The sequence below is a fragment of the Stegodyphus dumicola genome, chromosome 6, assembly GCF_044657685.1.
Source record: "Stegodyphus dumicola isolate Sdum_Otavi_A_Nest chromosome 6, ASM4465768v1".
Taxonomy (NCBI): domain Eukaryota; kingdom Metazoa; phylum Arthropoda; class Arachnida; order Araneae; family Eresidae; genus Stegodyphus; species Stegodyphus dumicola.
The window spans coordinates 213324557-213341287 of NC_140773.1; the positions used below are offsets into that span (position 1 = coordinate 213324557).

Genomic DNA, 16731 nt, shown 5'->3' on the forward strand with positions numbered 1-16731 from the left:
AGAAAACTAAAGATCGTGTAGAAATTATTAGGCCTCATGCCATTGAAGAATATAACAAACATATGGGAAGTGTTGACTTTACTCGATAGTATAATAGCTCGACACAAAATATTAATGAGAAGCAAGAAATGGTATATGAGAAATTTTCTTTCACTTGTTAGATCTAGTTATCGTAAATGCATGGTTACTATACAAAAATGTGGAAACTGATAAAAAATCTGAAAATAAAAAAAAATCTAATGAATTTACAAAAATTCAAATCTGAAGTTGCATCATGCTTATGCAAAATGGGGGTATGATCGAAATGCTAAAAGAGGAAGACCTAGTAACACTTCAATAGAACAAATGTCTCAGACTAAAAGATGCAAAGGGACTGCCCAATCCATTCCATGTAAGGACATTCTTAGAGATGTTTTAAATCATTGGCCAATACGATCAGAAAAGAATACGGTGCAAGTTTCCAAACTGCAAGAGCTACACTCAAACTGAGTGTGAATAGTGTAAAGTAGGGGACGTTTTACAACAAAGTCAATAACTGCTTTAAAAATTTTCCTTGTATGTAAGGCTAAAGCAATTTATAACAATGAATAATAAAATCCTCATATAAGAAAAAGTTTTGTAATTTTACAGCACTACTGCACAATGTTGCACTTCTGCAACAAACAAAAAAATGACTGAAATTCAATTTTAAACTGCTTAATTTTTTTAAAAAATATTTTCCCCTTTTATTATTACTTAAGAAGTAGCTGATATAATTTTTTCATAGAAATTTAAAAAATTGGGAAGTTAAGGGTTAAGTTCACTGGCAAATTTCATTTCGCAGCTCTATAATTTTATACTCAGAAAATTGAGTAAGGAAGGAAAGCTTATCAAAACAGCTTTAAGCACAGTAAAAATAAAATTAATAATTAATGTACATACACTTTTTATGTAAAAAATTTTAAAAAATAGCTATATGGTAACGCAAACTCTGTAATTAGGAAGTTCTGCATTCATATACTGGCGAAGGCATTGCACACTTTTTACGTAAAAAATAAGAAAACTGTTCTATAATGGTGCAAACTAAAATGTAGCAGATAATTTGTCACAACTAGGATTTGGAAACTATATCGAAAGCGCACCTTTGCAGTGTAATTACAAGCACATCTGGCTAGCAATCAGATGGTACAGAGTTCGAATCCCAGTGAAAAAATGCATATTTTGCATGTTTCCTCTTTTAAAATGGACCTAATTATTCGATATATTGATTAAACATTGGGTTCAGTTTTCATATAAAGTTCTATAAATGTATGCATAGATTAAGACAATTCAGACCACATAAAATTGAATAAGAATAATTATACTGAAGATATGGGAGACTAAAATTTGCATAATTTAAGCTTCATTAATTCAATAATGAAACTTAAAATGTGCAAATTTTATTGCTTAAAAACACTTTCAATAGTAGACTAAAAATTAAAAACCAGGAGAGTTGGCAGCCATGTAATAGCAACTACATAACTAGAATACAAATCCATGAGTGTGTGTGAAGAGAAAACAGCAAAAAAGCAACTTACAACTACAGCTTTTAAAACTTCATTAGTAATAGATGGTAACACCCTTTCATCATAATCACTTCCCAGAGTCATATAGATTTTTGGAAGTTGAGAAGCAACAGGTCGAAACAGTATTCTCAGAGTTATGTTCACATTTTGCAGATCTAAATTAATGAAAATTAGTTGATATGAACATGAAAATAATACATACATAATTATAAAACAAAAACCTGTTTCATGCACATTTCATTTTAACAATGGAAGATTAGTGATTAAATTATTTTCATTGTTTAATACATGCAGATAGCTGAGTATAAAACAATATTTTCTGCATTGTAAAGAAAATTTACTAAAAATGAATATGTACAATAAAAAAATAAAATTAACAACTTATAGCAAATTTTAAAAAGCTATGCCTTTATGTAAGAAAATTATTAGAATTAATAATTTAATTTTTTCAATATAAATTTTTGTTAAAAATTAAATTTTTTAAAATAAATGATGAAATTTTTAAGATTTAATTTTAATTAAGTAGAAACATTTGCTTTCAGAAAATAGTTGTTAGCAAAACAAAATTTCAATAAAACTTGATTTTAAAGCTAAGTTTTTTCAAAGGTCATCAATTTAAAATTTACTTATACAATTAAAAAAATTCAGTAGACCTACTGAAAATCCATCAGCAGTACACGGTACACAATATTTTTAAAAAAAATTTATTTAGTGAATGATCCAATACTGCACAAAATTGCATTTGACTGCTGTACCTGAAATACCCACTACTAATTAATCTCACAATTCTTCTTATCAACAACACACTTTCGCATCACAAAATTATTTAAAAATTACCTTATTGAGATCTAACCTAGCATAGCAACAAACTAACACATTTCAAACTCAAAAGCTAATAACATTTTTTATTAGCAAATCTAAAACATTTTATAAATTTTTTTATACGAAAAAGGGACACATATCCAGCATCTCTCACCACAAAGTATAAAGCACTCTTAATAAAATAATGAATTTTCATCTGTAAAAAGTATCACAAACACAACTATCGCTAACAGCCACTATAAAAAAAAAAAAAAAAAAACCCAAGATTAATCAAATTCTTATGTACAACTTATGAAGAATAACACAGCAATGTAAACCAAATCTGCAACTACACATAATTACAATAATCTTTTATGAGAACTGATTATACAGTTTCAAAGAATTCTGACACATACACAATAACAGATATATAGCAGAATTCTGGTAATGTACAAATCTTACTCCATGAATAGTTTTGAATGTAAAAAAATAAAACGAAAATTCAGTAGGGCGACAAATTTATTGACTTTCTCATGTGTATATGAAAGAGAATTTTTTAAGATCAGATCGTGAATTTGTACAAGTTTTTCAATTTAGATAAATCTTTACTTGGTATATATTTTACTGCCTTTTAAAATGAATTTTGAATTTATATGGTAAATATACATAAATTTATTTATTCCCTACTTTTCAGTTCCTTAGTTCAAACTTTAAATGAATTGCTAAGCCTTGTCATAACTGATTTATTTACAGCCCTCCTAAAGGAAACAGAAACAAATTCCAAGAATGGCATTTGTTGAGATTTTTCTGAAATACAAAATGAAAAAGAAAAGGATGTTAAAAGATAGAAAACTTCTTAAATAAACCCAAAAATTTAATTCCAGAATTTATAATGGCTTACAGCACATATGTGCACAATGACAGAAATAGCATAGGGATTCCTTTCACAGAAAACATTTGAAGACAGTCAGTGTATTATATATTTTTGATTTAATTTATAAGCATAAAAATTATTAAAAAAAATTCCTAGCAAACACCTAACTTTATTTTCTTTATATTAAATGTTTTTATAAAACAGTTTTTTCATTCTTTAATAATAAAGGCCCTTTCTCTTTACTACCTTTTATCAGGGGTGTTTGTGAGACCCCCAAAAATCCCCTGAAACTTTTACGGACTTACTTACAGACATTTTGGAGCTTCGAGAAAGGGGGGGGGGAGAGAAATGAAAAATTACAATTATGAAGTATTGAATGACCTAATTATAAAGGTTCAATGAATTACTTTTTTTTTGAAAAATTAATAACCATAAATTTTCAAACATATAAACTACTACATTTTATGTAAATATTTTAAATTACCTGAATTAATTCTTTAAAAAAAATTATCCAATTTCTGCTGCTTTTTTTTATTTTCTGATGTTTGTGGGCTTGTCTTTCTTTTGTGGTGACCTTCATAATTGCAGAAAGGTTGACTTTTATTTTCCTCATTTACAGTTGAAGAAATTTCTCGAGAACTGCACATGCAGAGGTAGAAGCAGTTTGCTTTTCTGCTAATGTAGAAGGTTTTTCAGAGACTTTTATAGGTGACTCATCTGAAATACATGTTTTTAAGTCCTCTTGATATGTTTTCCAACTTCTGTTCATATTCAGTAAGAGATCTTTGTGAATTGGATCAGTCATTGGATTTTTTGAGCCATATTTTTCACATGAGGTTTCTTTAGAAGCCATTAAATCATATTTAATAGTCTGCACTGCATCTAAGGAATCAATCTTAAGAGAGGTTCTATAGTCAGTGACAAGTGTATCCATTAAGTTGAATGCACTTTCCACCTATGGGACATGGAAGCAGCTAAGGCAGGCTTTGACCAATTTATCCAATGTAGGATACTTATAATCATTTGTGAAATCATCTTTTAAATTAAAAACTTTAGACCAATATTTATCAATTGTACACTTCACTTGATTTCCACTTTCATCAGATGTGTAGAGCATTTCTTTGGTGATATCAATAGCACTCTGGTATAACCTTATTTCAGCTTCTACTTTTGACTTTTCATTATCACTAAAAATATGGGACATAAAAGATGATAATTTTTCAAAAGCTAATATTATACTGGTTTTACCTCTTAGCTCTGGATCTAATGCTGTAAAACTAATTAGATATGAATTTTTAAGGAGTAATTTCTGTTTCATATGCTGTGCTGTATTAGTATAAGCTTTCATCAGAGAAATTTGGAATTCTTTTGCTATTGGATGATTTTTTGATAATTTCTTCAGGAGAGTGGAAGCTTCTGCACCAGTAAATATTACTTTGCTAGGTAGATGGAATTCTGGATTTGTGACATCAACCTTTAATAAATCATTATAAGATGTGCACTCTATATTCTCTGGCTTCATAAAAAAAAGAGAAAAATTTTGCCATCAATTTATAAATACTGGAATGTATTAAATGAAGCATTGGTTTTTTTTTTTTTTTTTTTTTTTTTTTTTTTTTTTTGTTTCAAATAATTTAATATATGTGTTGAACTCTGGTAATACTGCTGAATATAATGCCATATGCAATAAAGTTTTGTTTTGCATAACAAATAACCCATTTAGTATTGTTTTTTTCCGAGCTAAAGCATCTTTTGTGAGTTGTTGGGAATGCAAGCAAGAATACACCCCTTCAACAAATTTTTTCTGAGCTGCAGAAATATTTCTTTTATTGTATACAGTTTCAACATAAGAAAAATAATCCCCTTTATCAGTTTTATCCAAGTAGTGAAAATAAAATGCAATAAGAGCATCCCACAGATCTTTGATTCTTTCTAAAACACATAAAATGTACACCCACCTATGGTCTGGTCTCTTTAAGGGCTTAAGTTTTTTAATGGCAAGGGATTCACAGATTTTGAAAAAATTTTCTCTTTTACTGCAGCTTTTCATATCAAAATAGATGTCATCAAACAAATCTTCTAAGTATCTATCAAAACATGAAGCAAATTTTTTTGCACAGTTATTAGCTGTGTGACATGTGTCACCATCAATATCTAATAAGTGGGGTGCTTTGTTTGATCGTAGTCTGGTTTCAACACCTTTTTTTTTTCCACGCATGGTGTTACATGAATCCATTAATACACTAATTAAGTTTGCCCATGGAATATTATTATCTTCAATTGTATTAACAACTGCTTTAAAAACAGATTCTGAATTGCAAGATTCCATCTTTAGAGATGCAAAATGATGAACTACAACTTCATTTTGATTGTTGTCATAAAACTGCACCAATATTTCCAGTACACTTTCTTGAGCATTGCTAGTACTTTCATCCAAATTTAGAGAAAATGGAGTCTTATTTAAAGTTTTAATGATATTTTCCTTAATAGCTTTTGCGAGCCCATATTTCATCTTATAACATGCCGTAGTCCTGGACATTTCCAACGAGTTTAGTGCCGTCTGATCGCGGCTCAACTGTTTGCAGAGTTCAATTAAATTGGGAGCTACATTGAAAGAAAGAGAATTCTTGGCGATAAACGAAGTTATTAATACCTCTTGTAGTAGTAGTCCTGCCGTAGTCCTGGACATTTCCAACGAGTTTAGTGCCGTCTGATCGCGGCTCAACTGTTTGCAGAGTTCAATTAAATTGGGAGCTACATTGAAAGAAAGAGAATTCTTGGCGATAAACGAAGTTATTAATACCTCTTGGCGTGCTTTTCTTGTCACTATATCCAATGGCCGAGCATCAGTCAGTATCTCAGGTAAGTCATCAGTATTTTTTGAATTAGCATAATTACTTAAAGTCATTGAATGTCTAATGCACTTTGAACATTTTATGTGCATCACAGTTTTAGAATGATTTGTGAAAGCCTTGAATCCTTTCCCACAATACTTCAGCAGTGAGTTACAAAAAACACAATATGCTTGTCCAGCAACATTTATTTTCTTGCACCATGTGCCAATGGTATCCCCATTACCATCTCTCCGTTCAATCCAATTCCACCTAAATGCATTCCGGACACCTTCTTCTAATTGTATAATATCACTATTTATATCGAGAAATTTCACAGTGAAATTCTCTTGCGTACATAAATAAAAAAATATTTCAATAAACGAAACGAAAAATTTACACGTGCATCAATAAATGAAACGAAAATTTTACACAGCGGAGAAAAAAAAGTTGAGAAGCGATCAATGACAAATAGCTAATATGGCGAAAAATCCCCCTTCTCTACTTATTGGCGCCACGCCAGGAGAGATAAAACCTTTGAACCCAGAGTCACGTGATCGCACATCTGGTCGAACGAAGTCTCTCCCTTTTTTTTCTGCCGCACCTACTTGCCGAAAAGAATCCAGAAGAGAATGTCCGAGAACCAGGGGAATGAGTCATAACTCGCAATAAGGAAAGAACAAAAAAGAAGTTTTTTCCCCTTTTCACACATTATCACTGCCTTTGGAGAAAGAAAGGAAAAGTTTTCACCACACACACTGACCTTGCGTTTTCTGCTTTCAAAGCAAACAAAATTACCCAGATCAAAATAAGTAATTCATTATTATTCCTACTTCCTTTTGAATGACGTTCCCCGGAATTTCCGGGTATCGAAGTTCAAAATCCCCGGAATTCCGGGGTTTCCCCGGAGCACAAACACCCCTGTTTTATCCATGTTCTTGCACTACTTTTATTTTGAGCTTGAAGGTGAAAAAATAGACTTTCCCTCACTTTGTTTCATGCTAATTAAAACTGAAATGTTTTATTCATGAATTTCATGAAATATATATATATATATATATATATATAGCTTGTAAACTGACAATTCTTTACCAAAATCTGAAAGTGATATTGGAAACTTCTCAAGTTTTTATATTAACTTCCGCAAAAGCAATAAATTGCTTTTGTTTGCCAAAAATGAAACTTCAAATTTGCCTGAAATTTTAAGAGATGAAAATATTTTAGACTGGATGACATCTGAAGGTTAGGCTCCTATATACCGGGTGGCCATAATTAAACTGACGGTGCTCACAGTGTTCTGTAGCGCGATCTATTTGTGAGAATGACGATTAAACAAGACGGGGGACGAAGGATTCCGCGAAAAAAAAATTAGTTTCAAAAGTCACCGCTAGGGGAATATTTGGTGCTGTGTAATAGAAAATAGTGTTAATAAATGCAAATTAATACGAAATAAAATTACTTTTTATTATGGATATGCCTTATGGAATATGAATATGCCTTACAGTACGATATGGAAAATGTTACGAAAGATTATCAACTTCTATCCGTACAAGATCAGCCATGTACTGGAGTTACTGTACCCCGACCATGATAAGCGAATGACTTTTGCTCTCACCTTTCTTGCCAGAATGGAGGTGGATGATGCTTGGACATGATGGATGATCTTATGGGAAGACGAGGCTTACTTTTACCTGAATGGAACTGTTAATACCCAGAACTGCCGAACTTGGGATGACAAATCACCACATGCAGTCACAGCAATTCCCTTACATTCACCAAAGATAACTGTTTGGTGTGGGTTCACAGCGGAATTTACCGTAGATCCATTCTTCTATGAGAACATTACCTCGTCAGGACCGGAAACCTGTTCTGTTACCGGAGAGAAATATCGCCACATGTTGAACAGCTTTGTCATTCCGGCACTTCAGCAAAGACAATGCCTGGGGGAAATCATTTTCATGCAAGATGGAGCCCCTCCATACGTTGCTGTACAAGTGCAACAGATGCTATGGCAGAAATTCACAACAGAAAAAGTCATTAGCCGCTACTTTCCAACTTCATGGCCACCTCGGTCGCCTGATCTTACCCCATGCGACTTCTGGCTATGGGGTTACCTTAAGTCCAAGGTCTATCAAGGAGTGGTCCAGGACCTGGCTACGTTGAAGGATAACATAACACGGACTGTACGGGAGATTCCTGCAGACATGTTACTTTCTGCTGTTGTGCATACTGTGCACAGAATGCAATATGTGGTCCACAACAACGGCAGCCACATTGAACCTCATTTGAATGCAAAATAAAAGGTAATTTCCGTAGTGATTTCCATTTGTTAACACTTTTTTTTTCTATTACACAGCGCCAAATATTCCCCTAGGGGTGACTTTTGGAACTAACTTTTTTTTCCCGTGGAATCCTTCGTTCCCGTCTTGTTTAATCTTCCTACAAAATTTGGCATCATTCTCGCAAATAGATCGCGCTACAGAACACTGTGAGCACTGTCAGTTTAATTATGGCCACCCGTTATAATAATTGACGTATTATGATATTATTTGAAGGGTATAAAACTCAACTGATGAAAATTCAGATACCAAATCTGAAACAGAGGAAGCAAAAATTGCTTTCAATAGTTATTGTTACGGATTTGGTATTTAAATATCTAATGTTAGTTGAATTATAAATTAAATTGTTTTATTCCCCGTGCAGTGTAGTCCGTGATGAATATTAAAGGAAAGCTAAGCCGGAAAATTAAAAATACAAGAGTACGTGCATTTAACATTAAATCACTATCTCTTTTTGATTTTGAGAAAGTTCCAGAAAATTCTCGCGCACGATTTAAAATCTTATAAAAAATGAAAGACCTTACAAGTTCGTTGTTATTTTTAGTTAGTTGTTATTTTAAGTTTGTTTAGAAAACTGCTCTTGTTGACTGTAGCAAATTCGCAGATTAGCTTTCTTTAGCTGTTTTGAATTAAGTTCTCTTGAACGTTTGAGTAGTTAAAAGATAACTACTGTGAGATATTGTAATACTGCACGAATATCTGAGGAAATTTAAGAATTTTTGTTGTGATAATAATAAATTTTGTTCATTTTTCATCGGACTTGTGCATTCATTTCATAACGAACCCATACGCACACGACATTATTTAGCATGAGGGCAACAATACCTAAACTTTTGAGAAAAACAAAATTTTGTAACATGCCATGAAAATATTTAGTCATTAGAAAAAAATAATTAAAGAGAAACCTGAAGTATTAAAACAAGCAACAACAGAAATGACATACTTTAAAAATAATCATTACGAGTTTAGATATATTTAAAAGCATCGAAGAATTGTACATATACACATTTTTTTTAGCTATTTCTGAGCAATAATTTAGATACAGAGTAAAAATTAGAAATGGGAAAATACAAACAACACTCGAAAAGACCCAAACCTATAATCCACAAAATAATTAGCCTGAAATTGTGAAAATTAAATAAATTCTAGTGTCTTATTCTTTCATTGAGATAAAATGCCTATATATTCTTATTAAAAAGATTTTTTATAAAAGATTACACATTACATATATCCTGTGTTCAAAAGGTTTGCAGAAAAGTCATGTCTCATGGATTGAACATTTAATATTTTGTTTGTCAGAAAGCATGACTATACTCTCCGAAAAATAAATGGGCAAAATGATAGCAAAGTAGTTCAGAAAGCATGACTATACACTCCGAAAAATAAATGTGCAAAATGATACCAAAGCAGTAGAATAACTCAGATGATTGCACACTATTTGCACTCTATAGTGCAAATAATATGCTAGTATCTTTCAATCTTTTGGCATAATGATACATTTTGAACAAATGGTTAAATGTGCAGAAACAGATCCGGTTGATCTTTACAATATGGTAACTGGTAGTTTGGCGACATTTTGGAGGCGATAAAGGTTACTACCTGGGATTTTGGTAATAATGTGAGCAGTACTCAGTTCCGATTACGCATTATTTTGTGTGAGGGAAATGAGAGATCATGGGATATGTCATGTGATATTAATGGACGAATTACGGTTCTTTAATCGGAAAAGGGGGGAAATCGGGAAAAAATCTGGAAATTTTGTATTTGGCTTTATTCTGTGTTGTGTGAAACAGTGTTCGTGAATTTTTGGATCCCATGGCCGTAACTAAAGTGAATTCGAAATGGGTATTTATGTATGTATTAATTTAATGTATGTGCTCATTTATATTTTAAGTAGTGTTTTTGAATTTAATTATATTTTAATTAAATGATAGTTATTTTGTGAATTTTATGTTTGTAGGAATTTAATATACGTTTTAGTTGAAGTAAACGTGCATGGAAATAATTTAAATATCTGACACTAAGTATTTGTAATGGTTGCAGTATGAATTCGTTGGTGACGTGTATAATGTAATTGATGATTTAGAGGTAAAAGTTTTTGGATATTTTATTTATTTTATATGTGGAAATGTTCATATTTGGAAAGGGTAAATACTTTTTCGCGATCAGGTAATTTCATATATGTTCTTTTTACCGGGTTTAAAGATTGAGAAAATTGTCATGTATTTTCGTGAAATTTTTCTAATTTATGAGAAAAAAGCAGTGTACATGGATATAGTGAAGAGTGTGCGCAATGCCATTTTTGTGCAATTCTGGGATGTTTTTTTAAGTAAAAATAAGTCGGCGTGTATATGGTTTATGTGTATGTGTTATTTTGAAAAACGCGTAAGGAGTATGGTATTGTGCACTTTTTCCCAATTTTGCAGTGAATATTTGTCATGATTAAGCAGTTTTGTTAGATAAAATTTCTAGCATAAGTGTAATTCGGCTAGTAGATTGTTGGAAGAAGTGTTCAGTAGATAAAAAGAAAAGAAACATGTCTTTACTTCGTGAAGACAAAATGGCGGCGGGAAAAAAAAAATAGAGGGTTGCTGTAGGAGAGTTGGTCGCCAAATTTTCGCCAAAAAAACGCCAAGTTACCATAATGTAAAGATCAACCACAGATCCCTCTCGTGCCACAATTATCTCACTCGATGAATCTCTTACCCTGCAATTTCTGACTGCTCTTGCTTGTCAACCTCTAGATTCCAACTGCTGGCTCTTTCTTGTGCTACATATTGCAGACCTAATAAGTTTGCTCAACTCTATTTCAAAATTATTTTTAAATGTCTGTGTTTCAGTTCATTTAGCTTCCTCATCTGTAAAATAATTGTTCTAGCCCTTAAATATTTTGATTCAAAATTAAAAATAAATTTTTGGTGTCCAATTTTGATAAGTACACAATTTCTCACACCCTGTGGTATATATATCAGATATGTCTTTGGCATTTTACTTAGCTTCTAAAATTTCACCTGTTTGCTATAATTTATTATTTTTTGATGATGTAGGGCCTTTTTGCCTAATTACCCAATATCACTTCACAAATCATTGACCTTTTATCAATATTATAGGTTCAATATTTTTTTTTTTAAATCAGGCTATGCATGATAATGATGCTGAAAATCTACAAGAGATATTTTAAAAGAACATTATTCCAATGCTTTTAGGAATTACAGGAATGTTTGAGATCAGTGTGTGTATTCTGATGCATGTTTCTTCTAAGGTTAGTAGATATTTTTCATGTCAAAGAGCGCTGCTTAGCGAACATTAACTGAAAATTTCATTTAAAAAAAATTCAACTGACCGTTATGCTTACCATGAAATTATAATACTTAATATTTTTTTTCCAAATTTTAACAGGTGACAGCTATTAACAATTTGTCAGGTAAGAGGACTGAATACACTTATTCAATACACAGAAAATGCAGCCTTGTTTCATTATAAGAAATTTGTTTTGAAAAATTTATAATCACATTTTCAATGTTCTAGTATAAATAATTGAAGACGTGATAATAAATCTGGACTGAAACAATTGAAAGTAAAATAAGAAATTAAGAAATCTACAGCTTGCTCCATGTCTTTGTCAACAACTCAACTATGTACTACAGCTACAATTAAAGAACTACAACTACTACTAAAGAACTTTCTTAACTTCCAATTAATTGCTCAGAATAATTTTACACTTTTGTCTAGATTTACCTGGTATTTTTTGAAGAAAGAACAACACAAAATTTACTCAGTCATACATTTTTTGAGCCACTTTCCAAATTCTAACCAGTCAAATCTTTTAATTCATACTCACCTGCAAATTTATTTATAGCATCATGCATCAACTTCTCCACATCCACGGGGAAACTCACCCACTGTATTGTAGTATTGGTGGCTCCTGAATTACAACTTACCAACCATACCAATATAACATTACTGATAATTTTTTATATTTACAAAACCAAACACCAATCAGCTATGTCTCGGTTTAGCATATGAATTTACACATAAGGACATTTATAAATATTAATTCTTTTGGTACTATTTCGTTTTGAGGACCATAAAAAAATTGCAGCGAAAATGTATGCGCAAAAGCGGCGAATCTAGCAATTGCGCCCATTTAAAAGCGCACTAAATCTAGCGTACACGCTGATTTCAGATTGCGTAAAGTTTAGATAGTTCTATATTTCTTAATATGCCATTGAAATACTAGTTTAATTTTTAAATACTGTTTTTGATATCCTATGTATTTAACAATTTGGGAATTGCCCGTGACGAAAAGTCTGCAATAGAATTTTGAGTAAAGTGCAGAATCACCCACCGCTTGACGCGTTTTTAAGAATTGCACATACTCAGCATCCATGTACATAACGACCTATTTTCACTTAAAAAGTAAAAGAAAATTGACAAAAATCCATTTGCTTTTACCCTTGTAAAAAGCAGCAAACAAATAAGTGGGCGATTCTGCACTTTACCGAGAATTTTTTCATAGAAAAGGCATCATTCATTATAGAAAATTATGTTTGAACAACCGAGATGAAATTATGCTTTAGCGATAACTCGGTAGCAAAATAGCGATGCAGGCATCCATTCAGTTATGTTTAGCAATTTTTATATAAATTATAAAAATGATCTGAAATAGTTATTTACGCTTATGCTTCCATTCAGTCATGTTTAGCCTTTTTTATATAAATTATAATAATAAAAAAGTACTATATGAAATTAACATTTCACCTAAATTAAAACATCAATTTTAGATAATTATTTAGTATTATACTTCCTTTCTTGCGTTAGGGTTGCCGCTATTATTTTTAGCAGCACTGGCATCAACAATAGTTCGGCGATTTTTTACGGCCCTCAAAACTGAATAGTACCATTCTTTTTATATGTTTAATTAATCTTAAGTTTTTTCAGATGTATATCATATTTTTGGATAGAGGGAAAAACTTTTTAAACAGACTCACAGAGAAAAAAATTCTGTACAGTATAATATTAATTGTTCTTTAATATTTACACACAAAACTTTTCATAGCATTTTACATATAATTTGTAAAGATATCCATAACGAATAGTTTCAAGGAACATTTATAAATTTCAATAAATTGCATTTTGCTGAATACAGAATTATTAATTACCAACACCAGTCACAATTCTCGAAAGTTAGGTGAAGTATCTCAAATTCTGTTTAGTAACAGCCATTGAAAAGTAATCCAAGTTAGTAAATTTGTCTTTAAATAGCTTTGCAAATTCTGGGATTAAAGATATGGAACCTTTTGTATTTCATTTATTACAGCATACTGCATGTTTTATCAATTAAAATTTTTTGCTATATAGAGACTATATAAAAAGTTAACTTTTATATTTCCATAACCCTCCCATTTAGTCTTGGAACCCAGCCCCATAAAATTTTCTATAATATATAGAAAAACTTCAGAATTGGAAGTACATATCTATGACAAATATTTAAAAAATGAAATATAGATTTCTTTTTCAAACATCTTGGCATATGTACAGGCACATGTTCACTTCTGCGTTGCATAATAATGATGACTTGCAGATTTCAATTAATTTGAAAAGAGTATTTTCAAATAAAGAAATGACTTACCCTTGCTGCCAGTTATGACTGGAATGTTTCTTGGCCTAGAACGCACATCAAAAATAATAGGTCTCTGAACCCATGGAATAAGAAAATGTGTTCCTTCACCAATTACATTAGGTTTAACTCCAGCAAATCTGTCAAAAATAACTGCTCTATGTCCACCATCAACTGTAAATAAATGAAAATATTTTTATTCAACTGGAGGGGGTAAAAAAATCATACAGACATAAATTAGGAGGAGGGAAAAAAAGATGAGAGTAGGATGACAATTTTACTTCATAAAGATGTCTGTCTTTTGCATCAACCACAATTCTCAGTTTACCTCAAAATTCCTACACTATCATGTGGATATTTAATATATACTTTTATAAGCAAACATTTAATTTTTATATACTGTTTTTCATAGTAACAACAATTAGCTTTATTATTTGATATTTGTTTAATTGGATATTTCAATAGTTTTTAAGCATAATTATGTAGTTGTACTTTTATCATAAATTAAAATGTACATTTTTCTTTAATTTTAAACAACACAGAGTGATATAAAAGATAGTTTTCAAAACTTTCACAGTTCATTAATTTTCAGATTTGATGAAAATATCACAGAACGATTTCAAATTACCAGTTTCTTCCCTTCTTAGCAGTTCTACCAGTTCCTGATATATACCACTGGATAATCTTTAAACATTATTAAAGATACTAGAAGATTTTTGTGCATGACTTCAGCTAGTTCTTTTTCTTCCAAGCTAACAGTCCACAAATGACTGAGCAGACAAACCACTAAACACTGGTAGTTTGATCTGGATTCAAATCTTGGTATACAGGTTGGCTGGCAGCATGGTAGTTTTTGCAGTTTTCCTCATGAGTAATATGAATACCAACAGTTCTTAGGAAGTCTGTAATAACAGCATCCGTTCTCTTTGGCAGATAGCCCTGGTGCACTTTTTCATGATTAAATAGTTGAATCCAGTTAAAGAACAATGCTGTTTCATAATAGTCAGCCTATTACTCTTCTGTAAATGCCAGTGTCCTAATCAGCCCCATAAATTTTCTAAAATGATCATATCACAAAAGATGCAAATCTAAACTACAGATTTTGGATGAGTTAATAACATTTCTGAATAAATCATGGGTTTTCTGTGTACTTAAGCATTATCCTGTTGATGCCCTGATAATTTTGTGCCCAAACAATGTGATTCAGCGTCAGTTATAAATAAGCATGCCATAAAAACATATTCATAATAGCTATGCTGTCATTTGGGGTAACCCTAATTGATTTTCAGTAAGTCGCATTTTGTTTTTATGATCAAGGTTGTAAATTAACTATTATTACTGTATTTTCCCCCCCTTATATTTTGGGATAAAAAAAATTGAAATTTAGGACCTGCAAATCAAAGTTATAGAAATCAAAATTATCAAAGTTATAGAAGCCTACCATTAAAAAAGTGTGTATTAATGGCCATGATATGGTCAGTTGAAGATGGCTGACAAAACAATAACAGATTAGGAAAAGTACCTACAAGAAGTCTGTATTCTTAGTATTCCAAAGTTTCTGGCAAAATTGAAGGGCATAAAAAATAGTAGAAACTGAAGAAAGCCCTTTAATGAAGCAGTTTCAATAATGATTACTTATTAGATAAAGAGGCATCAGTTCTTTCAGAATTCCACAAAAATCATTAGTACATTTTTCAGTGAATCACTTGATACACTTTCACTGAATTTTTCACTTGATTGACTTTTATGGTTTGATGATAGCCAACTTTTACAGTTGATGGGATGATACGTAAGCACCGTCTTCTGTTACTTACATTCTACAGGTACATTTTTACACAGCCATACAGAGTGAAATGAACAATCTAAAAAACATCTGATAACCGGTCATTACATTCTTAAATTTTCTGAAAAATTTATAATTTTTCTTTCCAGAATCAGAATTAAGTTATGACAATGCTTAATTGTATACTGCCATCACTTATCAAAGAAGTTGAAAACAAAATAAAATATTCTATGCTGACAAGTTAAAACCACATATATACATTAGTAAAATAAGAAGACTTATTCTTGATACTTTTCTAATAATCCCATATGAAATGTCAGTTCAACATAATGCTTTCACAGCAGCTTATTTTCCTATAAGTTAATAATATTTAGTTCCTGTGCAAGTTCAATAGCAGTTCGAACTTAAATCACTGTTTTTTCCTCCAAAGAATCGATTATGTGAAATTTTGTATACTGCTATCCAGCAGCATCTACTTATCCATATTAAAAATACAACTTCATCTTTATATATTATCACCTGGGGTGATAAAATATTTGCATATCAAAATTTTTCCAATATCTGCTTTTCCTCATTTTATGCATTTCTATATAAATTGCATTATAACAGGTTGAAAATTTACTGAAATATACTTTTGAATCATTCTGGAATATACGACCAAATTTTTCAGATTAAAGTTCAAAATTCTGATCAATTTGCATGCAGATATACAAATATGGTACATACTTCTATAGAATAACACACTGTGGATTTAAAAAGAATGGAATCCCACCATTAAAAAAAAAGAGAGAGGCATGGATTAATGGATACAATATTGGTCAGCTGAACATGGTCGACATAGCAGTCAATCATATCCAGTGAATAAATATAATAATGAAATAATTCAAATACAAAAAATGTATAGTCACAGCAGACAGAGCTTTTAATAAAATTGGACAG

At 31.2% G+C, this 16731-nt stretch overlaps 1 protein-coding gene across 1 annotated transcript in view; it reads right to left on the reverse strand.

The window, feature by feature from the left end:
* Positions 1-16731, reverse strand: part of Phb1 (prohibitin 1) — a 38946-nt gene that overhangs the window by 6620 nt on the left and 15595 nt on the right. Inside the window, exons 3-4 of the mRNA XM_035362519.2 lie at positions 14022-14183; positions 1557-1699 (exon numbers count right to left, since the gene is read on the reverse strand). Of these exons, the coding sequence (XP_035218410.1) occupies positions 1557-1699; positions 14022-14183 (305 nt within the window). The remainder of the gene's footprint in view (positions 1-1556; positions 1700-14021; positions 14184-16731) is intronic.